This window comes from Athene cunicularia, assembly GCF_003259725.1.
Source record: "Athene cunicularia isolate RWA chromosome 2 unlocalized genomic scaffold, athCun1 chr2_part1, whole genome shotgun sequence".
NCBI lineage: Eukaryota > Metazoa > Chordata > Aves > Strigiformes > Strigidae > Athene > Athene cunicularia.
In genome coordinates, this window is record NW_020799095.1 from 52,308,284 (window position 1) to 52,335,413 (window position 27,130).

Genomic DNA, 27,130 nt, shown 5'->3' on the forward strand with positions numbered 1-27,130 from the left:
AGACATCCTAGTACTGCTTTGGAGAGATGGTTTTGGAGAACTAGGTGGAGAGCTCTAGAGAAAGTGAGGAAGCAATTTGGCAGGTGAAAAAATGTGTTTGGGACACCTGTGGACTCTGGTGTGGTAAAGGAGGAGTAAGCAGAAGGCACAAATTAAATCCTGGAATTATGCATAATGTGCATAATTCCTGCTCTGGTTTGTTCTTGGGTTCAGTCTCCCATTTCAGAGCTGCTGCTGGGCACCCTGTCCGCCTCCCACAGTCAAAAATGCAGCAGACCCTCCAAGCAGCTCCGGCGTCCCAGGTGAGCTCTGGTCTCCGCTCAGACCTGGGATGCACATATCCCTGCAGGAGACATCACTAGCCTGGACAGCAGGCACCCCAGCACGAGAACAAAAGCTTTTTTACCTTTTAGAAGTGGGGCTGTTCAGGAAGATACACCCAATAATAGATTTAATGGGGTGTCAGTGGCAAGGGAATCTTAGTAGCACACACTTTGTGCTCAGGCACCCAAACCTGCTTGAGTGCTGGCTGCAGGCTGGGTTCTCAGCTCCTACATATTCATGGATATTGGTGAATTTAAACTGGGAATTACCAGCATTTCTGCAATCACACATTTCTGACAGTACTATTTTGTACCTATTTTGTCCTCACACTATGGACATTTTGTAATAGAAACATATGTAGATGGGCCAAAATAATTTTAAAAAAATATTTGCAACTAAGTTTCTTTATTAAGTTGCTAAAATTGGCATTTACCCAAAAGATTCATTTTCCCTTCCAGTATATGTTGATGTCCAGGATATAGCTCAATTCACTGACTAAACCCTCTAGAAGTATCAACATGGCTTCTGACCTTATTGCAGTTTAAGTTCTTTCCCCAAGCAACTATCAATCAAAGATAGTTCTAAAATAATAGAGGAAAAATAATACCACAGAGAAAAGTTTCTTGGGATTGAGAGGATAGGATTGTTTTTTATCTAGCAACCCCCTAATTTTGTTGTAACTTTAAAATTCTGTTTTGCAGATTGACTCTCCGGTCAAGCTCCAGATATGCTTATTTGAGTAGCCTCAACCTTCCTATGGACTCAACAAATGTATCACAAAATGGCATTGCTCACTAGGAATGCAGATCCTGAGTTCAGCTCCTACTCCTTCAATAACTTGGAAAACCTCTGTGAAGTGCAAACCAAGAAAGGACTCTTCTACAAAAAGGCCAAACTTCTGCACCCTGGGGAAGACTTGTGCTGCTTAGCCCGCCTCGATGACCGGACCAGGTTTGTGATCATCAACGTAGGTGGTATTAAATACAAAGTTCCATGGACCACCTTGGAAAACTGCCCTTTGACCAGGCTTGGGAAGCTAAAATCTTGCAACAATTATGATGAGATCATGAACATCTGCGATGATTATGATGTTAGCTGCAATGAATATTTTTTTGACCGTAATCCTAGTGCCTTCAGGACGATCATGACTTTCCTGACAGCTGGGAAGCTGAGGCTTCTCAGGGAGATGTGCGCTCTTTCTTTTCAGGAGGAACTTGTGTACTGGGGGATAGAAGAGGACCACCTGGAGTGGTGCTGTAAGAAGAGATTGCGACAGAAAGAGGAGGAGGCAGCTGAGGCCAGGCTGTATGAAGGGGAGATGATATTTAGTGAAACTACGCAATGTGCCTTCCAGGACAGTAGCCGATTGAGTTTGTGCATGCGAAAGCTCAGGGATATGGTGGAGAACCCCCACTCAGGGATCCCAGGAAAGATCTTTGCTTGTATTTCAATCTCTTTTGTTGCCATCACTGCAGTCAGCCTCTGCATCAGCACCATGCCAGATGTCAGAGAGGAAGAAGATCGGGTGAGTGAAGCTTTTCTCAGAATAAAGCATGTGTTGCATTGTTGTCTCCTCAGGAAAGGTGACAGGCAAAGTCATTCCAGCAATCATGCAGGTATTGCATTCAGTATTTATGTTGTGGAGGGCTGGCTAGGGTAGAGCGCAGAAAGCGTTGTGTCACTTAATACTGAGGGAAGATTGGGCCAAAGTCTGCCTTGCCACTACAGCTTTGCCAGTTCACACCAGCAGGCAGCTTTACCCAAAAGGTTTGTTTTCTGACATCTCTAACCAGATGACAAACTAGCTATTGTGGGTATAAAAATCAGTGTTGCTTGAGGCTTAATGATTTAAAGTTAGATTAAGAGCTAACAGATCAGTTTTCCTTAAAAGTACTTTATCACACCACTTTGATTGAACTCATAGTACCCCACTGTAAAAATCACATCTAAAATACTTTGATGCTATGGGTGACGTACAGGGCAGGGAAGCTGAGGCAGCGATTTAACAGCAGAAACAAAGTAAATGTCCCAATTTTCAGATATGCTCTGGATGCTTCATGCCCTTGAAAATCAAGTCTTATGCATATTTTGTTTATTCTTTAGTTCAACAGATTTCCTAAGGGTTTAGTCCCTTATTTGTGCAAGCAGTTCAGTTTCCTAGGATTAGCTGTATGTAGGCCAATGAGAGCTCATCTGAAGATCGATAGAGGAGGAAATTCACACTTCTATTAAATATGTGTTGAAATGCTATCTAAGGAGTTTGGGGGGTGGGGACTTTTCAAAGAGTTCATGATCTCTAGTTTTACTCAAATCCAAGCTTGACACTAAATGTTTGGGCTTATTTCCCAGCTCCATGGTCATTAAATGTGATTGTGAACTTCTTCTAAGACAGTAATGCTTCACCCCGTCAAGTTCTGCCTCTCAGCTGAAGGCTAAGATCTCCTGAAAGCAGAATTCTTCTTGTGTGCCGTCACCCAGGTGCCAAATAGCTCATTGCTCACTGCCACTCGCAGAAAAGAAAGTGGTCATTACCTGACAGGAGATATTTGCTGCTTTGTAGTGTTGAAAGTAAAAAGCATGCTGATAGAAAATGGGTCCAGTAACTCCAGAGAGACCCCAGCGTTCGACTGAGTACCTCATGTGCATTCAAACCCACCCTTTGCTTGCGAGGTATGCTCAGGTCAGGTATCAGCTGACTTGTTTGGTATGGAACCAGACTCATTCAGTAGTAGCCAAGAAAAAAAAGACAAGGGTGTGTGGTATGTTGTTTGTTATTCGATTTATTGTAAGATCTTTGTTTTAATGATTAAAATTTGAGGATAGTAGTACTGTGTACTAGTTAAAATTATATTGTCCTAATAATTTTTTAAAAAGATCATTTCCAAACCACATGCCTTTTACTGTAATTAACCAACCGTGCTCCAGTATGCTGGAATTTTAAGCACAAAGGATATTTTACTGTTGAAGAGTGAGATGTATTTAGTATTTAGATATTTCTGGGTTTAAGTGCGATCTGAACAATTGCTTTCAGAATTACCAGAGTTCAGGCATGTTATATTTTTACCAATGATCTGAACATAAATAGGGACTCATAATAATAGGCTAATAATATTTGTTGGGTGGAGCAGGGTAATAATGAGGATAGAGCAAGCAAATGAGAGAAGCCTAGATTTCTTGGTAAGATGGAGCCATTAAAAGGAGCACTTTTTCATAGTCAATTGCAAAATTATACAACAAAGATGAATGCAGATTTGCTCTTGCAAAAGCAAAGAATCTGATCTCCAAAATGAGACTCTAAAAAGTATTTAGGGTACAAGCAGCTCAATGTAAGTTCCTATTATAGCATAAAGTTGGAAGGGTTAATATGATCCTTGAACATGTAAGATGGGGAGTAGTGATTAGAAGCTGGAAGATGATTTTGAGCCTGTATGCAGCATTGGTGAGACTGACACTAGAATACTGCAGTCAGTTCTCATGTTCATATTTTTAAATGGTGTTTTGAAAAGCTGGGCAGGATGAAGAAACCTATAAATAATACACACGTGGAGAAAATGCCATACAGCAAGAAACTTGAACATTTCCATTTTAGATTATCAAAAGGAAGGTGAGTGGATTAAGCAAATAAGTGGTTTTTATAGGGGGAGGAGAACTTTTATCATCTAAAAGACCTTTAAATTAAGCAGGGAGAGGATTGCATGGTTAAAAGATTAATCCTGATAAATTCATATGGGAAACTAGGTGCCATTTGATACCACAATGATTAATTACTGGAGCAGACTAGAAAGAGAATTAGTGGATTTTGTATTTTTTGATGTTTTCATTTCAAAGCTCAGTGCCCCCCTGGAAGGTACCCTTCAGCTAAACACACTCTACTTCAATCAAAAGTAAAATTTCAGTTCAAGTTACAAAGGTGAAATGCTCACAGTATAGAGGAGATCAGAATAAAGGATCTGATGGTGGTTTTCTGTGCTCTTAAATTCAGAAAGCACAGAGCTCCTGCAAATAGGCTTTGTTCTGCCCTTTGCACAGAGAAAAGTCAGTGGACAGAGTGAAAATGGTTATTTTGTTTGAGACAAAGATGTTTCTCTAGCACAGGGGACAGGTGAAGGATCACTTCATACATAGCTTAGTTCATCCCCAATGTTCCTCACCTGCTACTGACTCAATGCCGGTCAACACTATTTGAGTTGTAGTAAGTCATGCCAGGAGTCATAAACAGGATTTTGGTCCTGCACAAATGGATGTAAATACCCATGTAGATCCTCTCAGGGTCAGTAAGACTGGGCAAGGAGTTGGGCATCCACTCAAATGGAATTCCTTGTAGGATCAGAGACCTAGGCTGCAAACTCCTTGCATGGCATCTGTACATGTCTTAGCAAGCCAATGCAGCTCATCAAATAACAGGCGTGGAGAGAAGAGAGCTTATGTGAATTCAAAGTCATGTTAATCATCCTGAGCTGTATCCCTAGTACCTAGTTTAAAATTTGTGCCCAGAGATACCTCTTTGGACTGGTTTTGCAGTCTCCTAACAAGCAGAAAATGTATGTGCATCCCTCCTAAGGAACAAATAAACAGTAAATATTTCAAAGACGCACTGCACCGTACTCGGTGTGTAAATTTTCCAGGCTCTCTTTCTGGCATTACTGTTTTTAGTGTTCCATGTCAGAGCTGTCATAGATCTGGCTAACAAGCCGTGGTCTTTTCCTTGAGCTGGCATTTTCCAGAAAACAAAAGCTTTATGCCTCACCTGTCTGTCCTGTTATTGCTTTGGAGAAAGAAAGAGGAACCAATCACAAAAAAAAAACCCAAATCCCCCAAAAAAACAACAACAAAAAAAAATCATGGAGAGCAGTTTTTCATACCTTGATCCTTTAACATCATCTGAATGGACGAGCAGAGGTGTAAGTGACCTCACAGATATAAGCATGGGACCTTAGAAGTAATTGCTGAGTGGGTGAGGAAATTATTTTAGGCACCTGCCTATCTCTTTTAAAATACAGAAGAATAATCAATCATACATTTTGTTAACTTGATTAACTGCTTCAGATGTTCTAGATGACAGTGGCAATCCCTAGTGGTTTTGCAAGAGTGGGAAGGATCATTTTCCTGTGTACTGTAGCTGTCTTGTTCTTACTAATGGTCACTCTGATTCATCTTTAGCATTACTCTTTTTTGGAAATAGTATCATGTATTTCAGATGCTGCACGGTTATCAATAAAGCTAACAGAATCAGATCCTAAACTACCTTTTATTTACCGAACTAGGACATATATTTTATCTTGTCAATTTTTTTTCTCATTTAGCTTTGATTTACTGATTAAATGAAATAAAAACCACCAATCCAGTAATGCACGTAATAGCTGCTTCTGGAAATTTCAGGAAAGGGATACCTCAAGTGTGTAAAGAAAACAAACCTGTAAAGACAGTCAGGTTTTTTCCATGTACAGTAACAAAGCAATAGTTAATTTTTAATTTCAAAATTTTCAAAGTGGGAGATTTCTATGCAAGATCTAGATTTAATGGTGAAAATTCTCCTCCTAAGGCAAAACACTGCTGAAACACAGGAGCCCTCCGGCACTGAGTTTTTTCATGCCTACCACAAAAATTATCTCCAAGACATAAAAATAGCCAGAGGCATCGAGTATCTTCGAGGCATTTTAGGCATATGATACCTTTAAGTGGCCTTCTCAACTCTCTAAACAAATGGCAGGCATTGAGGGACTCAAGGAAAGCAGCTAATACATCACAGGAGTATTAGACCACATTGAGGATACATTACAGCAGAAGCTTCAGCAACACAGCAAGAGTTGAATGACCAAAACACACTGAGAGATTCAGCTGAAAGCCAGATGGTCATCATGCTAGACTCTTCATTTTTTAACTGGTGAAACCAGAAATGTCAAGCATTTTTATCTGAAGAAGAAAGCTTCTTTCTTTGGTTAGACAATCTTCCTCATCACAGAAAAGAGGTGATGAACTCAGAAATTAACATCAAGCGTTTTGTCCTGATTCACAAAAGCATTTATAGGCCTGAGTCCCACTGAGCTCAATCATTTGTAGTACCACAGTGTCAAACAGGACGAGAAGATCAGAGGGTACTTCCTTCTTCACCGTGCTTTCTAACATATTGGGAAAAGCTAGTCTAATTAAAGATGCTGTGATAGGAAGTTACAGTTCAGTAACCTTCAGCTGAAGAACATTACAACAAAGAGAGAGACTCATAAATAAGGAAGTTAATAATAGCTCAAAAAGAAGCCTGAAACTATTTAACCTTCTAAGCTTAATTTACACACTGTGCTTCAACTTTCATATTGGTGAGGATGGGGAATAGATAAATTGTAAATCTGCATTTTAAACAATCTTGTGACTAAAGATTTCATTTCACAAAGGTACACACAGAAGTAATTTCAGACAAGGTTAAAAGAGTCTTGTATAATGGGTCTAAACAGCTTTTCACAGGCAAGCTGTTGATGCAGGGGCTGGATGAGCAGTGAGGTCAGTTGAAAACTGGCTGAATGGCCAGGCCCAGAGGGTGGTGATCAGTGACACAAAGCCTAATTGGAGGCCTGTAACTAGTAGTGTACCCTAGGGGTCCATACTGGGTCCAGTTGCTTAACATCTTCAGTAGTGATCTGGAGGATGGAGCAGAGTGTACCCTCAGCATGTTTGCTGATGACAGACACTTTGGATGAGTGACTGATAGGCTAGAGAGTCGTGCTGCCATCCCAAATGACCTCAATAGTTGAAGAAATGGGCTGACAGGAACCTCGTGAAGTTCAGTAAGGAGAAATGACGAGTCCTGCAGCTGGCAAGGAACAACCCCACACACTGGTATATGCTTGGGGCCACCCAGCTGGAAAGCAGCTTGGCAGAAAAGTACCTGGGGATCCTGGTGGGCACCAGAAATGTGCCCTTGCTGGAAAAAAAAGGCTATCAGTATTCTGGACTGTATTAGGCAACATATTGCCAGGAGGCTGAGGGAGGTGGTCCTTCTTTCCTCAGCACTGGTGAGGCCACCCCTGGAGTCCTGTGTCCAGTTCTGGGCTCCCCAGTACAAGAGAGATAGGGGCATATGGGAAGAGTCCAATGAAGGGCCACAAAGATGACGGATCGTCTCACATATGAGGAGAGGCTGAGCGAGCTGAGATTGTTTTGCCTGGAGAAGAGAAGGCTCTGGGGTCATCTTATCAGTGAATATAAATATCTGAAGGAAGGGTGCAAAGAGGACAGAGCCAGGCTCTTCTTCAGTGGTGCCCAGTGACAGGACCAGAGGCAATGGACATAAACACAGGATGTTCCCTCTGAACATCAGGAAACACTTTTTCACCATGAGGGTAACTGAGCACTGGCACAGGTTGCCCAGGGTGGTCGTGGCATCTCCACCTTTGGAGACCTTTAAAAACTGTCTGGACATGGTCCTGGGCAGCTGGGTGGCTCTGTTTGAGTGGGTGGAGGGGGCTGGACCAGATGACCTCTAGAGGTCCCATCCAACTTCAATCATACTATGATTCTGTAATTATTCTATAACTATAGTTCTGTAACTATTGATTTGTTTAGGTTTGTAATCTAAATAGGTAGCTAAATAGGAAGAAATACAAGTATTCAGGGCCTCAGTGTGTCAAAAATGCCAAACATTTTGTTGAATTAATATCATCTTGTCTCAAAACTCTTGCAGTTTGAGGTACTCCATGTGGGGAAAACTGTCATTTTTGCATTAAATCATTCACTTATTTCAGTGAAAAGTAATGTAAAGGAGTACAACAGTTGTTATAGGTGGTGCTTTCTATCCTCAGATGGCATTCTGCTTCAGACTCTGGAATGAAGCCTTTCATTACTGGAGAGCTCGTTTTTAGCACTTTCTCTCTTTTGTGACTGTTCAGCTGGTTTTCTGCATGTGATACTGAGACCTTGATGTCAATTTAGAGCTGCATGTTTATGTGATGCATAGATGGTTTGTTTTCATGAATGAAAGTCTGAATAAAATTGCAGCTTGTGGTTTTCCTTTCTTTATGGAAGAAATTGTTCTAGAAATTACAACACAGTCAACATAAAACATGTATTTGAAAAAATGTCCCTGGTGGTTTTACAGATAACTATTTATAGTATATAGGCACTGAGGGCAACTTTTTATAAAAAGAATCTTGGGGAATTGGACTAACTAATTTCCCTGGGGATCATCTGAGGATTCATTATACCATTCTCTCAGCTCTGCTATTTAAATGCAAAACCCTTGAGCTGTAACAATATCGCCAGTTATGGCATCTGAACGGATCATCTACTGATGTACTTGTCCCCTATGTTGCTAGTTTGCATTTTTTGTTTGCTCCAGGCAGTTCAAGCCACAGCTGGCTGGAGACCAGGGAAAGACCAAATGACTCAGTAACAATTGTCACCTGCCTTTTCTACAATACTGTGCACAAGGAAGTTCCTGTAGACACATGAGATTCATGTTGACTTTCACATTCATATGCCCTTGCTTAAAGGGATGTAGGACTCACAGCACTGCAGAGCTGTATTTTAACTGAAAGTAAGGTGTTTCTTTTTTTTTTTTTTTTAACTTAGTTTTCTGCTCAGATGGTACTTAAATAAAATGGTAACACAGTCCAAATGCTTTGAGAGCATCCTTTACTGTAACACAGCTTTAGTCATCTGCAATAAGCAAAAGTTTGCTTTGTTTATATGCTCAATCTGCCTCATGTAGTTTCATCATTAGATTGTGAATGCTTTGGGACAGAATTTCTTAAACACAATATCTATGACCATCGTCATAACAGAAGTAACAATTACATCTACACAGGTGCTCAGGTATATGGGCACATTCCTCAAGCCTCAGGCTGTGAGCTAGATTTCTGAGCAAGGAAAATTTTTCTTTTCTTAAGTGAGACCAACTTAGTTTATGCAAAATGCAGTTACTGTATGATATCCTCAGAGTCCAAAACTGAGGAGTAACTAACTGCAAAGTTCTGCAGTGCAAGACTGAGTCATCAGTGTGGTCTCCCAGCTCCTATCTGATGGTCAGAGATATTTGCTGTGCATGTTGCCTTTCAGACAGCTCAGGTTTGTCTGAAAGCAGCTGAAAGTGATGAGGTTTGAAAGATAAAAGTGATGTTGCTTCTGTGGGTCACACAGAGAGCTTTAAAATCAAGGAGTCAAGAACCTCTGCACTGCTCAATCTAAACAATGTTGAGTTGTGTGAGTTGCGTGGTGTGCATCTTTTATCTGACTCCCATGGACTTTGCAAAAGTAAAACCAATGGCAAAATGTTCTTTGCAAATACTGAGAAGTGGTGATCATCTCCTTTGAGCATTTTACCGGGAAATGGGCTTGTCTGTGAACTGTCTGAATGGTACAGTCCTTAATGTAAAAGAAATACAAGTATTAATCCTTCTCTTGTGGATCTCAATCTAAATCTTTCCTTCACTTGTTGTCCAAATCCAGCTGTCTGCGTTAAAGCGTGTCTTGGCATCAGTTTATTTTCAGGAGTTCAGGATTGTTAAATTCACACACTAGCAAAACAGATTTGTTGCTGTGAGTCCTCGGCATCGCTGTCACACAACACACTGGCAACTGCACCTGCTCTGCCCATGGCTGCCCAGGACTCCAGCTGCCTGGAAACCCCCTGGTCAAACAGCACACTATGCGCCACCTTTGCCAGCACTTTTCAGAGATAGTCTTTCCCCTTTGCAAGGCTGCCTTAAGCTGCTAATGAACAGAAAATATTTGAAGGAATGACTAGTCATTCTTGATATTGGTTGTGAGGACAGAGTGCTGGAGAACAGCTAGTTGTGTTTAGTCAGGACTACTTTTCGAGAGCTCTTGCCATTTCTTCTTGGCTTGCTTGCTCCTCTTGGAAAAAAAAAAAAAAATTACTTTCTCTAGTCCTCCCTCCCCTGAACAAAAAACAAATCCAGCCTTCCTACTCATTTGAAGCTATTTAAACTTCAGTAAATATATCTAGTTGTTCTATAGCAGCTCCTTCAAGAGAAGGTAAAGGAACCATGGTCCCAGTAAGAAAATCTTTCTCTGTTGTATCAAGAGGGCTAGAAGGAATGTTGTATTTTCTTAAGAGTTGCATTAGATTAGGGGATGGGGACATGGCACTGTGGAACAGGTTTGCACAGAGCCCCACAGTGAGCCTGCAGACCAGACCCTCTGTTCAAAATTTCCCATCTCAGCAAGGTTGCTGTCTGAGCTGTTCATGCCTGGCTCTAACCAACTTTGGGTCTCACTGCAGTGTCTTTTTCTGAGTTGCTTTTCCCAAGAGAGAAATCCTTATGGCACGAGGAGCTGCCCTGGAAGATTTTGAGGACAGTAGGTTACAATATAGACTTGGGTAACCACCTAAGACTCTCTGCAGTGTTTTAGGTGTAGAAGTCAAAAAACTGTGAGTATTTTTCTGCACTGCTATCTTGGGGATGAGGCAAGAACTGAAGAAGATAAAATTCCTGTTGACTTGTTACTGACTTTATGCTGTGCTGATGAACTCTTTCAGTCTACAGAATATCTTCTCATGAATAAATCGCAGACTCAGGTCTTCTTTTAAATATCATAAATATGCTGCAATATAACATTAATGATAAATAATTAAACAGCTAAGACTCTTACATAAAAGCATTGTTAGCTATGTCATGTTAACAGGTTTATGTTTGGTGCCATGTGGCTCACCCAGCAAAATATGCTCCATATTTAATTTATTTTAATATTTCTCTGGTTCCACCACCATAACTATACCTACAAGTGGATTTATTCTCCTTACTTCCAGGTAAATCATCCAGGGAGTCTCTGAATCCATCTCATGATAATAGTTGCTTGGCCTCCAGTCATGTTTGTAAAATTACTACAGCTACTCATTATAGCCTGCTCTGTAATATCCTGAGGGTACAGTGTAGCTTCTTTACTCCATAGATTCCTCCACTGTCTTTTGCAAGAGAGCTTGTGGGCTTATTGAGTACTGTCCTAGTGGTCTGAAATAGATACATCTTTCATTTATTTGTAATAAAAATATCATCTGGAAATTGCATCTCCAGGATATGTTGCTATCAATTCTAGAGGTTTGGAATGAAAGCAAGCAACCAGATTTACGTTTGGCTAGACCTCATATAGCTAAGCTCAAGTAATGAGCTGATTCATGTGTATAGCACTTAAAAAAATTGCACTAATTCATTTAACATTATAAATGCTTACATTTACATTGCTCAAAATGTGGCAATTGAGATGAAATATAGTTTTTGAAACTGGAAACTTTTTGCATTAAGACATTTAGATTCAGGTTAGAAGAGTGGTATACAAGTGAAAGAAAAAAAAGGGTTCAAATGGGTTTTGCAATAAGTTTTTAACAAAGGCCTAAGAAAGGACCAGGAGAAAACTATAAGGTTGTTTGATTTTCTAAAGGTAAGTATGATATTAGTTCAACTGTATTGAGTACAGTTGGCAATATTTTGAGGGCAATAGCATAATTAATTCTAGTCTATGTAGAATCCCACTCATTAATCAAATTTCGTATAAGAGGTTATAAAGTTTTCTGAAGAAAGTAACTTCTGATGTAGGTACTTATACTTCTGTAAGATATTTGAATTAGTGCCACACAGCATCCTTCCTTAATAAAAATGGCATTTTTCAAAAACTTCACCTCCCTTATTAAATGTTTAAAAAATTTCTCTCAGATCTTGAAGTAGCAGAAAACTAAGATGAGAAATCATCATCAAGTGACAGAGCAAGCAGAAAGGCATGCCAGTGTCTCTGGTGTTGGCCCAGAGCTACTTAGGTATTTTGCTGATGATATGGGAAAAAATGTAAAATTAAATTTACGGGTGGCACAGAAATGACACACTAGTCAGGGACTGGAAGTAACCTGATTTGAACATGAGAAGGTAACTGTGTGTTCATCAGCAGAGAGTGCAACCTGTAAGTGTAGAGAGCATAGAGAGTCCTGGACAAAAGACTCTTTTGGAAAGTGGGGACTCAGAAGGGATTTAGAGACCCTGGTGAACTACTGGCTGTACACGATTTCCCATCTGACATGGTAGTTAACAGGCAAAGCATGAGACTTGAGACACTGTGTCCAGATTGCTATCCATTAAGCAGGTAAGTTAAAAAAGTTAAAAGAATTACTTAAAATCTTAAAATTCTGCTTTATAGTGAGATATTAGAAGAGTTTTTAATGCAGTAAAGAGCAGAATAAGAGCATGTCCGTAGACAGCAGCGAACAATAACTGGAACCTGCAGCTAGTGTGGGTAATTAACAACGAAAACTGTTTAGCTAGAGATGCTTGAGTGCATCTCATACAGTTTTAAAATACCTTCTGTCAGTCCTTCTAAACATTACATCTCAGCTCAGTTGAAATCATGCATTTCATTCATGAGCAACTTGGTGAGATCCTCTGCTCTGCAGGGGCTTAGCTCAAGAGCCCCTTCTGGCCTTACAGGTCGGTGAGCAATTGCATTTCTTCCCCGACTTGCTGTCCCCCCATGCAGGAGGTGCCAGCAAGGTTGCTGTACATCTGGGGCTTCCTTGGCCCTTGTGTTTATGCAGACCTGAAGTCATCAGAAAGATGAAATGAGCCGTGGCAGTTTATAATTGTGATTAGAAGCGAGGGCAGCCAGAAAACCTCAGAAGGCTGGAAGCTTTCTGAAGAGGAGTGACATGGCATGAGTCTGGCCCCGTGAAGGCAGTATCCTGACCAAGGTATTTTGCCCAGCACTGACTGTGTTTGCAGGATGTGCTACAGGAGCTGGGACATGTTACTGGTGGGGCTTAATCCCAGTATTAGCTGCTGTTCAGACTTGAGCTTGTGGGTCACTCATGAGCAGGATGCCTCAGCTAGGACGGGCTGCTCACCAGGATAGGTGCCAGCCCAGCCCTCTGGCCATGCACTGGCAGGGCCCTTGGACCCTCACCTTCCCATACAGGCACACACACACTTCATTTCCCTCTGCTCCAGCTCATTTTCTGAGCCTGGATACAAAATACAGAGAATAGTGTGAAGGTCCCATCTATCCAATAATACATCCTGAGCCATGTTGGAAACTTGGCACATGGTGCACTGGGTAGAGGCAATGACAAAACTGGAATTTCAGCACCCTCCTGAAAGGTCCATGCACTGAGTGTCTGTAGGCAGAAGGTGGATATTTTCTCCCAGTCCACAGCTAGTTGCCTTCATACACTGTAGAAATAATTGGCTAACTTAAGTCATGCAGTTCTTATATTCTGTCACAGGAAACAGTTACTGTTGCCTTGAGCAGCAAAGAGGGGATATGAGAGAGTACAGGGTTTTGCAGTGGTTAGATCTACCTTGCAAAAATTCATCCACTTTGCAAGTGCAGGAGTACAGCTTCGAGGATTTCCGTGTACGGGCAATGTGGTAGCAGGCTGCCAGCTGTGACTGAGCCACTACCAGCAGGAGAGCAAATCTATCCACAGGCAACAGGCAAATCCTTCGCTTCCTTTCAGATAATAAAATAAAGAGAAAGAGAGGGGGGAAAAAAACAGGCATGGAAAAAAATGTAAGAGGAAAAGACTAAGCTTGACTCTGTCCTCCTTTCCTCCAAGACAAAAAACAGGCACCCCCAAGTTTTATAGGGGGTTACAGTGTTGCAGGCACCATTAAAACTAATGTGGGTCAGTGAAATAGAACCAGCAGTGAGTAGAATGCAGAAGGAGAAGAGCTTCTGAAACAGGGATTGAAAGAAGGAGAAAACTGGGGGAAATAAGAGGGGAAAACACTTTAAAATGCTATTAAGTTGTTCTTTTTAATACAATTAGTAAGTGAGAGAGGAAAAAAAGACTGAGATTCTTTATTAGTGTGAGACTAGCTTGAGAAGAATAGCGGACGCTGGATTCAGGAAGACCACAGTTCTAGACACTGTGTACCTCCACGTATCTCTGGGCACAGCCAGGTGCCACCACAGCACTATCTCTTCCCAGGCGTCGGGTAGGTGTGAAAGCGTTGGGAATGCCACTGGTTTATAACACAGCCCTGTCTCCCTTGGGCTGGTCCTTTCAGAGGCAAGTGTTGTCGCTCCTGGGGAAAACTGTTCAAACTGCACATGAGTGCCCTTGGCAAGGACTCAGCTCTGCTCTGGTTCTGTGGTGTTTTGATTTACGTTGCCACTTACAGGAGATAACCCCCATCTTTATTTTTGTAGTCCTGCCATGTTTATTAGAAGCAGGTGTGCTGTAAGTGCCAAGTGCCATTGCTCAAGTTTTTTCAAGCAAGAACTGAGTCTGTCTTGTTTTCAGAGCACTAGGATAGAAAATACAAGTTAGGATTATTTTCCAGAAGTCAGGAGACTTGCTAATTTTTGAGGTAACTGGGCTTCTTCATGTAAAAAGCTCAGGATGAAGTGTTTGCTTATGTTTACAGAGAATGGATTTTTTAAAAAAGCATTGTAGTTTCCAAGCCTCAGGGTATATGATACCTCTATCAGAGCTAGAAAAGAGAGTGGGCTGAAGAGGAAGATTTCTACTTCCTGTGAAATCAGGGGGAGAGGGGGACACTTGTCAGCAAGGAGGCTTCTGGTGCTTAATTATCTCTTGGCGTTTTTTTACTTTCAATTTCAGTGAAAAAGTGGGCCAGAACCAAGAAGAACATTCTGGAAATAGAAAATGCCAAGGTAACTTCTACTCAGAAACACTAAGAACATCAGTGTTTCTAAAGCGAAGCTGTTCTTTGGACACCATTGCTTGGTGAAATCATCCTTTTTTATTGCGTGACTGCCTCTGTCTGTGGCGGTGACTGATAAACAAATCCTCTGTACTGAGCAGCCCCCCGAGGTCAGGCTGTGCAGGTCGTGCCTGGTCCAAGCACAGCAGGCTGTGTGAGAGCTGTGGACACATCTGGATGCCTCTGCCACCCATGGGTGTTTCCCACAGAGAGAGTCTGCTGCAGGGCAAAGCTGCCAGAAAGCAAGTCATATGGGCAGTGGCCTGTGAAATCCTGCCTCAAATGTCACGGGAGTTGATGAGTTCCAAATACAATATTCCAAATATAATGGCAGTAAACCTACTCTTGTACATATAGGCTGTAATTTTAATTATTAATAGCCTACTTATGTCTTACACACATGCACAGATGAAAGCTGTAGACAAGCCAGATAGGGATCTCAGACCCCCTTAGGCCCAGCTCCAGCAGAACATAATTTCCGTTGCTAGTTGAATATTATGGGCAGTTAGGACTTAGAGGGGTCCTCTGAGGTGAGTGCTGTCCCCTGTTGTCGTGGGTACCACATCACACCACCATTTCCAGAATGAGAAGCTCCATCTTAAGAGGTCTCTGGCCTTTCCTGTTCTTGCAGAGGGGCTCTTTTGGAACCTCATGTATCTTCTAGAATCCAGATTCTGAAAGCAAATAGCTAATGCAAACTGAACATGTTCGGTCCCTCTCCTCCTACCTCACTTGCTATTTGCCATTGCTGGTGTTGCCCTTCCCAGCCACTCCTGAACAAAGTCAGCTGTAACCAACAGCATAACCAACCAGGAGTTGTCCTATTTGACTTTGCACTGGAGTACAGAATGATCATAATGTCCCATTCTGTGGGCTGAGCTGCGGATTGTAAGCAGACAGGTAGTAGATGGAGATAGCAGAACTTTCACCAGGTCCAGATAGACCTGAATGAGAACATTTGATCACACCATTAAACAGTGCTTCTCTTCATCTCCTTGTCTATATTTATAGACAGCAAACGTCTTTTCTCTGCCTTCATTTGATGAGGGTATACAAGTCAAATGCATTTAATTGTCTGTTTTTAAGATAGGTTTTATTATCCAAGTAACCTTGGGTTACTCTCCCAGCTCATTCCAGTTTGAATCATACTTGTTAAACATGGGTGATTCTTGAACAAATCAGACCCTTCGCTTATATATTGGGACCTGTCAGTGAGCTCAAAATATGAGTGTTGGTTGTTTTGCATGTGTGTATTGGGTAAGCAAGAAGGAATTGGTGTCAAGGCTTGTTTCAAGGATGAAAACTGCAGGTTGTGAGAAGCTGTGTGTACTCACTGTAGTGAAGCAGAATACAAACATGAGAAAACCAAAGAAATACAAAGCGATGGGAATACTAGCCTATGAGGAGGTCACTAGTTAATGAGAATGGAACAGTCTTGTCAATGAGAATGGAAAGCATCCTCAAAGAAAATACCACCCAGGGTACATTGCTCCTCCTTAAGATACAGTATAGCCTCTCTGTCCTGGTGTGTGGTATGATCAAACTGGGAGATAGTAGCAGCTGGCTGCTGAAGTACATACTGTTCCCTCAAGCTGCTCCCAGCTGCAGTCACAGACTCAGTTTTAAGATGTTAGATGTCTTTACATCCCCTCTAGCCTCTCTGGGTGAGGTACTGTGCTGTTCCTGATTGACAGGCATCTGAAAACCCGGCAAGTTTCATAGGTATTTATGGTCTGGTTTTCTTTATATGTTTCTTCCTTTTTGCAGATTTTAGTTTTTGGTTGCTTTCTGTAAAGTAGAGCCAGATAATTTCCTTTCCCTCTAACAAATACTGTTGCTTTTGGAGAAGTACGCAAAAAGTGGATGCAGGTGTGAGAAATGCTGGTTGAGAAGTTACTCATGAGAAGGCATTTTGTGCATTTGTAGTACTACTTACCTGCTTTTCCTTCTTCCCAGCAACTCTACTGGGGCAAAAAGAAGCAGGACTGTAGAATATATCTGCATGTGGCAGGGATGGTAAGTGAAGGAGGCAGGAAAATGGAAGTCAGCTTTAGGAAAACAACAGCAGTCTTGCCTGGTAGGTAGGTGACCGAATCCCCTGTGTCTGTCTTTCTTCGCAATTCAGATGTATATGCCAAACCCATGCAGTTAGAGTACAGCTGTTAAGACATCTACAGCATTTGCAGGGGAAAAGGTGACAGCTAAACAGGTCTCAAGGCTCAATATTTATGGCTTAGAAACCCAAGTCCTACCTACAGTATTTAATTTTGGTCGTGCAGTCTGGGACTGAGACGGCCCAAACCAGCAAGCTGCTTGTGGATCGGGCAGAGTAACTGAAGGAAACAGAGGTGGTTCCCTCGGTAGCCTCCCAGATCGTGACTGCCATCTGTGTCTCCCGCCTGTTTCGTCTGCAAGGGTGGTCACAGACCAGCACAGCGCATGGGTAAACTCCTCACGCACATGATCTTCTCTTCCCTCTCATTGACTCCCAGGCCCTTTTCTGAACTTTGAATGAACATAGCGATTTGGCTTTGTAGTTGCATGCCAGAACAGCAATTTGAGACAAGAATGCAAGGCTCACGCAGGTATCTCAGTCACCCCTTGGTTACATGACTGCAACTGTAGCAGTTTTAGCACACTCTGAAGGTACCTTCTAGCAGTTGCCATAGCCTTTTGGCACCTCCCTTCTTCCTGTTGATATTCCATGTTTATTTGCAGCTTCACTGACAGAATAAAAGTGATGAGCTGAGGGGTTTTGAAAAGTGGTGATTTGGGGCTGTGCTTTCTCCAGATCAAAGGAAATCCAGTGAGCTAAGTCTAAAGTAGGTATAGTTGCTGCCCACCTCCTTGCCCTTTCTCTTCAACAAAGGCAAGTTGTACAGGAACAATTGTACAAGAGCTATCATGTGTCCATAATATGACTGCAAACTGTTAGTGACAGCCCTTCCCATTGAAGGCACTCTGGTTACCTTTCCTAACAGCTCGGCTGAAGATGAAATACAAACTAAGCTCTAGTTACCGATCAAAGTGTGTTAGCAAGAAGCAGAGGGCTCTTTCATGGCCCCTTGGTGACTTTCAAAACAGAAACCATTACTTTGAATTCACAGCCAGCCGGCTTTGAGGACAGACTGTGCAGTAGCTGAATCATTTTTGCTCAGGAGCACAAGAAATACTCATGAGCAGGCTGGCTGCCTGACCCTAGCTTTAAGGGCAGATGTACTGAATTACAATCACCGAGTCCGTAGGTGGTCAGTGGCGAGGGGAGTGTGCCTGTGCCCACGCCTGAGGGCAGGGTATGATGCTGCCCTTCCGACAGTGGGTCACATTGCAAGAGGCATGCATTCATCCTTACTGTGAAAATTAGCTGGATGCTTCCATCAGAAAATCACTTTTCATCAGAAAATTGCTTTTCATCAGAAAATTGCTTTTCATCAGAAAGTGCCAGTGTGAGCAAAATCTTTGGGTTTTGTTGGGGAGGCACGTTTCTGGGAATGTTGCTGTTTTGCTGGAATTCTTCTCAGGGAAGGCTTCTTTATTTCAGGGCAATAGCTGGGATGAGAGGTGGTGGTGACCCAGCACCCAGCACTGCAGGCTGGGCTGGCGGAGGAGCAGGAGCTGGGTATCTCCTGAGCTGGGCAAGTGCTCCAGGTGTTGGGCTGCTGAATAATTGGAAGTGGGGGGGGGGGGGCGGGGCCTGTCCTCGGACTCTCCCTGCAGATGTTCATTGAAACAAGGTGGCTCAACCTCACACCCAAATCCGAGGGGAGCACCTTAAGTCACTGGGCTGGGGACTGGCCTGTTTGCCACAGCACAGTAGCCATGCTGCAGGCATAGCAGCCTCAGGGACTCTGTCTGCAGGTCCCTTAATGTTCTTCTCTGGTGCTGAGACCTCGGTTACATCAGAAATTCAAGTTCCATATTGTTAAAAAAGAATTCGATCTGATGTGCACAGGAAACTCTTGAAATACATGACCCAAAAGGCTCATGTAACAAGGGGCAAGGGGAAGAGAACAAAAATACCATTTTAGAAATGTCAAAATTTTAAAGCTTATGTAAGTATTTTTGTATGCAATGCGTCTCATGTTTGGGTTTTTTTTATCTTAACGCAAACATTTGACAGGGAGGGAAATCTTCACTATAGGGAGGAAGTGGATAGCACTGAACTTTCTTCCTTTGAAAGGACTGTGGAGCTGCTGACCATACAAAAATGTGTGTGCAAAGCAAAGCAACACAAGAACTGGGGTGGTTAGAGGTGATCTGGCTTTTGACATCTAATGCCAGAGGAGGCAGATGGCATCAAAGCCTGCAAGAGTCTAGAGGAGACTCAGAATTTCTTCTCAGGAGACCAGAAGACAAAGACAAGGTCGAGAAGTCACACAACACACAGTGGAGAATTTTCTGAGGCATGGTGCAGGAAAGTACCAGTGAAAGGGACCCTGCAAGCCAAACCAAAGCATTTCTGAAAGATGCCTGCAATTTTTAGACAGACCATACAGAGCAGTGAGTACAGCTGGATTTGAACTCCAGTGACACCAGCTCATCTTTTTGTAATTTTACTTTTGCCAAAGGTTCCTTTGGCAAAGAAAATGTTTCTCCAGAAGAAAGATAGTGCGGTTGGCTTTATGACAACAAATTTCTATAAAACCTCATGAAGGAGACTCACTTTAATTTGACTGCATAGAATTACTCACTGAGACCTTCCTTCTTTTCTTGTGCCCTGAGCTGACATTAGTATATGGCCCCAAGTCCTGTGCAACTGCAGATACTTACCCATATTCAAGTAATTTCTGCACAGGAAAAAAAAAATCTACCTGCTGTTTGAAAGAAACACACGTACACACATAAATAAACACATATATCTTGTAAAGAACAACTGTTTCTATATATTTTCATTATACCACTGCTTTTTGTAATCAGAAGCCTAACATATTGTATATTTAATGGAATGGTTATATGCACATTAAAGAAAAAAAAAATTTAATACTTTTTTAATACTAGAAAAGTGCAATGGGAGTGTATTTGGTGATTGCCATTCATGCTATTTATTGTTTAGAGCTCAAAAAGACAAAAAAGTATCAAATTGTTACGAAAAAATTTTAAACGTTTTCATGTGACCCAGTTTCATGAAGCTAGATAAAAAAATGTAATCATTGAAATTTATCCATTAGATTACAAGATGAAATCTAGTTAGTTAATATGAGAGCTAACTCTTTTCCTTACAAAAAATAAAAAGCAGCACGTAGTTGTTAATGTACATGTTTGTGGCCTGTATGTAATGTGCATGTTATGAATTGGAATAGCTTGATCTTTTTGAGAACGTACAGATTTGGTACAGACCTATTTTGGGCAGGATGCTATCCTATTCTGTTAGGACTTGTTTTTCTTATATTCTGATGGCTGATTAATTCTTGATTGGTTTTTTCCATCTGTGTGTGTATCTTTCTGCACATTTTTGTTTTGTTTTCTTGAATGGAAAAAAACTCAAAACCCAAGCAGAGTTACAGCATCCGGTTGGACTGGAATACATTGTTTGAAGTTTTAGAAAGAGAAGAATTGCCTTTTTTTTTTTTTTTTTTTTTTTTTTTTTAACAATGCTTCAATCAAGGAGAAAAAACTGCAAGGAAAAACAGCTGCAGCTGAAAGAAACAAAATGCAAAGGGCATGAAACAGTTTTTGCTGTTCCTGTTTTTGATTTCATGTGAGGATAATAATAGGTCATACCTAGATAATATTGAGACATGGTCCAGGGGACAGGAAGACATTTAATTAGTGAAAAAAAGGCTTCTGGCAGGTTAATTGATGCACAGGTCTGTTTTCTAAAAGCCTGTTCAAACCCTCTATTCTCAGGACAGGCTTCGGACAGAGCCTGGCTTGTTCAGATTGCAATAGGTTAATAACGATACTGAGAAAGACTAGCACTTTGCTGAAGATAATTACGCATTAGCTAAAAGAGGGGATTGTTTCATCCCATTAAAATGAACTCTGTGTAGCAGAGCATTATCGCTCCACTCTACTGAAAGTAAACATTTCGGCATTCGCAATGCTAGCTGTCAGCTGTGGATAGTGGGAAGAGCAGAGAAAATCCAGAGCCCAACATCAGCTCTGGTTGGAGCACATTTCAGCTCTTCGTTTCGTAGGCAAAGATGCCAGCTTGGTTCTGCTGTGTTGGATGACCCGAGCTTCAGAGACCACCAAGCCTCTCGTGCTCAGCTGAGCAAAGGTTGTCAGGCTGCTCCTGTGCCTGCATTTTTGATGTAGTTGTGCAGGAAGATTGGAGACATAAATAGCAAAGCTGTAGGTTTGTGAACCTACACAGGATAAATAATGTCAGAGTGTGGGAGGGCAGATAGAGTCTTCTGAAAGTCATCTCCACTGGTAGTCCATTAATGAGGAACAATTTTCACTCCTGTTTGCTCTCACACCAAAACTTACGCAGAAGGACTTTGGAGCGTTTCCTTTCCTTATGCACCAAATGGAGAGCACTGGGGAAATTCGGTGCCAGATTAGCTATTAAACACGTTAACATCTTTGTAGGTCTTTTCCAAGGGTAAATTCTCCACAGGCTTCACTGACTTTCCTTAAACTTCTAGTGGCAGAAAAATTATATACATGCACATCAGAATCCAGAATGCTTCCTGCCAGATAGGTCCCTTAAGGCAAGCTACATCTTAGTTTCCATACATGGTGGTCCAAGTAGTGATGTACCTTTCAGAGAGAGAAAATTTCCACATTGGGGGTTTTTCCTTCTTGCCGTTGCTGCTGCTTTGCTCAAGCCATAGCTATTCTTCTGTGGGTTGTCTTCCTAATGTCTCAGCTTGATTCCTTTGTGCATGTGCAAGGATAGTATCAGGAGCTGCCAATCACCTGCAACCATTGCCCTTAGGTGTGAGATGAAGCATATCCTGGTGAGAGATTCCCAGACAGCAGGGCTCTGGGACAATATCAGTCTGGCACCTGGTTTCTGGGAAATAAAGTGAGAACTTACAGTGGCACAGGCAGAGTCCTTCCACTGACTTTGTGAGCTTTGTCTCTGGCCCAGAGAGCCAGATTTGTGCGATGGTGTGGAAGCGTCTCAGTTCTGTATCTGATGGGAGAGCCTGATAGCTTAAATTATGCTGTGGTAGGAGCGAAGCCCCAAAAAACCCAAAATGTTTTGTCCTATGTATTATGACCATGACAAAAATTCTTATTTATGCCCATATCAGTTCAGTGAGGCAGATATAAATCAAGCTCCTTCTAGTCTTCACAAACCTATCAAAATTAGAAAGTTAAAGACAGGCTATCTGAGCTACTACACTAGTAAAACAAGATTATCCTTCCCCCCTGCAATATGTTTAAAATCTTGACAGCAGTTTCAATGGAACAAGTAATTTTTCTCTCGTATCATCAGCATGACCCCATGGGAAACAGTGGGAGGTACATCATATGCCTATTGAAAGTGGAATACAAAAAAATTTCTACAAATACAAGGCACTACAAGCTTTCATTGTGTTTAATACAAGGACCATAAATACCAGCTCTAAGGATTCCTTCTCACATTTTTTTCCTATTGACATCTCTTCAGTCATTGTCTCAACCTCTTCTTAAGCGTGAAATGGGAAGGGTGCCTCGGCATTTTGGTTACCATGTTGAGGTAGCACAAGGCCTTATATTCAATGTGATGACACCACTTTTGCTGCCAGCAGTGCAGCAGCCCTTGAAATGTGTATCCAGTCACTCCCTGACATTTTGAGGAACACTGTAGTGAGCGAGGAGGGCAAAAGTCTCATCATTCCTTTGCTGTTTTCTTTTACAACAGGCAGAAACCTGTGCATAAACACTTAGAGAGAGTTGAAGTTAGGATGTGATGCTGTGCAGTAAAAATTCCCTCTGCTCTGCCTAGCAAAAGACACCTGTGGTGAGTGTGTGGGCAGACCTGTTTATAGATGTGCCAGGTTTTCAGTTTCTCCAGTGGTGAAATGGGGACCAGCTTCACACAGCCTCTCGATTCTTGAGTGATACTTTATTGCTGTAATTTAACATAGGTGACCAAAATGAGGTTTTGCATTGGTACCTAATACCTGTTGCATTCGGTGGGAGTCATATACCCCACTGGCATGGATGGACTCCTACATATGCTTACAAGAGTTTTCAGGAAATGTTCAAACTGGCTCACCGAATAAATATACACTTCTCTTAAGTAAATATACACTTGCCTTCTGCTCAAAGCCCTCAGAGCATTAACACTTCTATATGAGCATTTACAGAGGAAACAGCAGTAGCCCTATAATTGTCCACATCAAAATCTGTTTATTTAGAGAAACTGATTATTATTCAGCTGGAATTACAAACAGTGATGTAGCAGAGAATTGCCATAGTATTTGTGCTGTTGAATTAAGAATCAAAGAGCAGCCATCACCAGCCTTATTGTTTATTGCTGTTCCAATGAGCCAAGGCTGGCTTGTTTACAGGCACTGTAACTAAAGAAAGAACCAGAGTTCTCTTTATTTTCCACAAAGTGAGCCTACAGGGAAGAGCACCTCTTCCAGTGCCTCAGAAAGCTTGGGGAAGGCATTGTGGTCATCAGTTGTTACAGGTGAGGTGGTTAAAAGTGCTTATCTCTCCAGACTCTCCCTCTATTCTTGTGGTACTTTTTCTTTTAGAAATACCTACATTTATCGGTATTTTATATAAGCTTTTGACTGCAGGGCTAGTGTGTTAATAAATGATCACCGCAATATAAAAAATACTCTGTGATTAATAGATTATAGATGGCTCCAAGCACATAATATAAAATGTTGTAGGTGTTTATGAGCCATTTATAAGCAATTTATTATTGATCAGGAAGGGAGGGAGGGATCACCCATTTATAAAAATCCGTGAATCCTGTACTAATCCTTTCTAAAGGGTGTTAAAGGCTTGGTTAGAAATGAGGTGTGAGCCACTGGCCTTTCAGCAGTGGACTGTCTGGCCGACAGCTGATACCATCACTCCAAATTCTTGGCAGCCTCGGGATACTCCCAAGCATCATTGACCTGTCTTGCAGCCAAACATGTAGCTAGTAGCTCTGGTTTTAGTTAGCCATTCCAGCTCCTCTTAGCAGCGATGATTTTACTTTGGTACCTCACAGTTCATATCGAGTTCACGTGGTGCTTTCCTTTAAGAACTGCCACTTTCTGATTCTTTGGTTCGTTCCCTGGCTAAATCTTTTTTCTTTCCCCTTTTCTGTGTTCCTTGCTCCTCTTCTCCCCAGGGCGAATGCTCACAGAAGTGCTATGACATCTTTGTGCTGGAAACGGTGTGTGTGGCATGGTTTTCATTTGAGTTCCTGCTGCGATCCATCCAGGCAGAGAACAAGTGTGCTTTCCTGAAAACCCCGCTCAACATCATCGACATCCTGGCCATCTTGCCTTTCTATATCTCTCTCATTGTGGATATGGTCTCCACGAAAAATAGCAGCAAGCCCAGTGGGGGAGCTGGGAACAAGTACCTGGAACGAGTGGGCCTGGTGCTGCGCTTCCTGCGGGCTCTGCGCATCCTGTACGTGATGAGGTTGGCACGGCACTCGCTGGGGCTGCAGACACTGGGGCTCACCGTGCGCCGGTGCACCAGGGAGTTCGGGCTCCTCCTGCTCTTCCTTTGCGTCGCCATGGCCCTCTTCTCGCCGCTGGTGTACTTGGCTGAGAGCGAACTGGGAGCCAAGCAAGAATTCACAAGCGTCCCCACCAGTTACTGGTGGGCTGTGATCTCCATGACAACTGTTGGCTACGGAGACATGGTGCCTCGTAGCATCCCGGGACAGGTGGTAGCCCTGAGCAGTATCCTGAGTGGGATTTTGCTGATGGCTTTCCCAGTCACATCCATCTTTCATACCTTTTCCCGTTCCTACAGTGAGCTGAAGGAGCAGCAGCAACGAGCAGCAAGCAGGCAGATGCGCCAGCTAGAAGAGAGCACCAAACTCACAAGTGGAGACAGTACACAGGGTCTTGGTGTCACATTCCCACCAGATGCTGCTGGGCCCCAGGATCAGCCCACAGTGGACCAGGAAGCCAAGAGAAGTTGTTGACTCTGAACAGCCGAAGACATATATGTTGGCAGCACAAGAAGCAGTGGACAAGGGGGGGTCAGTTCTGCAAGAACCTCCTGAACTGTATAAACAAGGGGCAGACACACAGAGGGTTGTCTCTAAAGACCAACTTTTGATCTTAAGGGCCCTCTGAAAAGTGCCCCTAGAAACACAACCAAGTACAGCTCTGTTCCATCGCTTTTCGTAGGGCTTTTCTATTGAACAGATATTATCAGCAACCTCCACAGAGCAGCCACTGAACGTAGTGAGCCAGGAGAATGTAACATGAAGCACAGCCTGTGTCGGGTGCCACGCGGCGGAGCAGCCAGCCTCCTCCCTGCTCGGTGACACTCCATGTGCGAGGGGCTGAACGAGGGGGCTCCCTGTGCTGTGACACCCCACGCACGGCAGGGTTTGTTTTGGCAGCTCCGCCAAGGGACACAAACCTCAGACAAGCCAAGGTGTGAGGGCAAGACAAGGGCAGAAACATCCCCTCAGCTTTCCCAGGGCCTTGATTTTGTCTGTTTTACAAATCCAGCAGCGCAGCCTGGGCTGCCAGCTCCAACTCGTGCGCTAGTGCAGTATGCATTATTTAGTAAATATGCATATTTACCACCCTAAGCTTTGTATCTTAGCCCCATGACAGAAATATACATAGACAATCTTCCTGACTATGGTACTGAATGTAAACTTGGGTTTTTTTCCTTTGCTAACGGTTGAGTATAACAAATATCATTACAAATCATGCAATTTCTCCACTTTTTGTTAATTATTTCCATCTCTCGTGTTTAAAAATGTGTTTAACAGATGACTAAACCTGAACTACACACAGCCCAAGAAGGGGAGAGTGAGGTTAAACCAGCAGCAATGCCCAGCTCTGCATGCTCCTCCGCAGCGGTGGTGGCTGCACTGACTGCAGTCATGTGCAAACAGTAGTCCAAGCCTGGTGGAGTCAATGAGATGCCTTCAGTGGGTTCTGGCCTGAGCTGCAGAGTAGTAGCTGTGCTCTACTTCAGGAATAGTCTTTTTTTTTTTTTCCTACCCTACTAAGAAAAAGACAATCCTGTCATCTAAAAATGGGAATTATTGTTCTGGCTTTCTTCCTAAGTCTCCAAAGATTTAAGTCAATTTAAATGGAAAATGACTCATATGGTGACATCTGCCTGTTTGTTTACTGATGCCAGCCCCATGAGCTCTCCAGCCTCCTCCCGGGGGAGCTGTGTTGTTGGTCCAAGTCTGTGGGCTGTGTGGGGCTCTCAGTGCTCCTACAGGTGGGACACAATCGGGGGATGGGGTGAAATGGAGCACAACCGCCACTTGTATCTACGCCCCCACTGGTATTAAAGCCATGCATTGTTGCCCTCCATATTCTCCTCCTGCTGGTAAGGGAACAAAAGCTGGTGTATTGAATATGAGATTTGCCTGGTTTGGGGTTTTTTTGCCTCAGCATATGTTGCAACACCAATCCTACATTAGAAACCTTTCATATTAAGCCATTCCTTATAGGAATGGAGCAAGGGAAAATATAAGGTTACGCTTTATTTTAATAAAAATTCGAAGCTTTGTGCTGAATGTTTGTCTCTGATGATTTGGGTGGGGGGTGGGGGGGGCAGTATTTTGCCGTGCTGATATGAATCCGTGCATGCCAGTGCTCCAGCCAGGGTTCCACGCCACTGGCCCTCTCTGGTCGATAGCAGCCCTGATACCGGTCCTTTGCAGCCCCAGCCAGGCCAGACTGCCCCAAGTGGCAAGCGGGGCCACTGGGCTGGGTCACGCAGCTCAGAGCAGCAGGGGCATTACACACACAGCTCAGCTCCTTGGTGAGGGCTGCAAGAGATGGAGGCCGCAAAACTGAGTCCCCCTACCCTGCAGGCTGCCTCTGGCTCTCCAGACCCCAACCTGTGTTGAGCTACAAGCAGACTGAACACAGCCACACGCGCCAGGGCTCTGCCCGCCGTTCACAGCCCGCCACCGCCGGGAGAGCACCCACACCTTGTGCTGGGCAAGGAGGGCCAAGGGCTGGTGCCTGATGCCTGGGCTGACTCACGCTTCTGGCAAAGCAATACCAGCACTGGGTTGATGTGACTCATGAGAGGCT

The 27,130-nt window shown here is 42.9% G+C and overlaps 1 protein-coding gene across 1 annotated transcript; it reads left to right on the top strand.

The window, feature by feature from the left end:
- The first annotated feature begins 965 nt into the window (after positions 1 to 965).
- Positions 966 to 26,589, top strand: KCNG2 (potassium voltage-gated channel modifier subfamily G member 2). Its single transcript, XM_026843434.1, has 2 exons — positions 966 to 1,849; positions 24,220 to 26,589. The coding sequence occupies exons 1-2, from the start codon at positions 1,094 to 1,096 to the stop codon at positions 25,030 to 25,032; spliced, it is 1,569 nt and encodes a 522-aa protein (XP_026699235.1). The 5' UTR covers positions 966 to 1,093; the 3' UTR covers positions 25,033 to 26,589.
- Positions 26,590 to 27,130: the final 541 nt, after the last annotated feature.

Coding starts and splice junctions, on each gene's coding strand:
- KCNG2 (XM_026843434.1), top strand. CDS start 1,094: ATGTATCACAAAATGGCATTGCTCACTAGGAATGCAGATCCTGAGTTC. Junction 1,850..24,219: donor TCAGAGAGGAAGAAGATCGG/GTGAGTGAAGCT, acceptor TCTTCTCCCCAG/GGCGAATGCTCACAGAAGTG.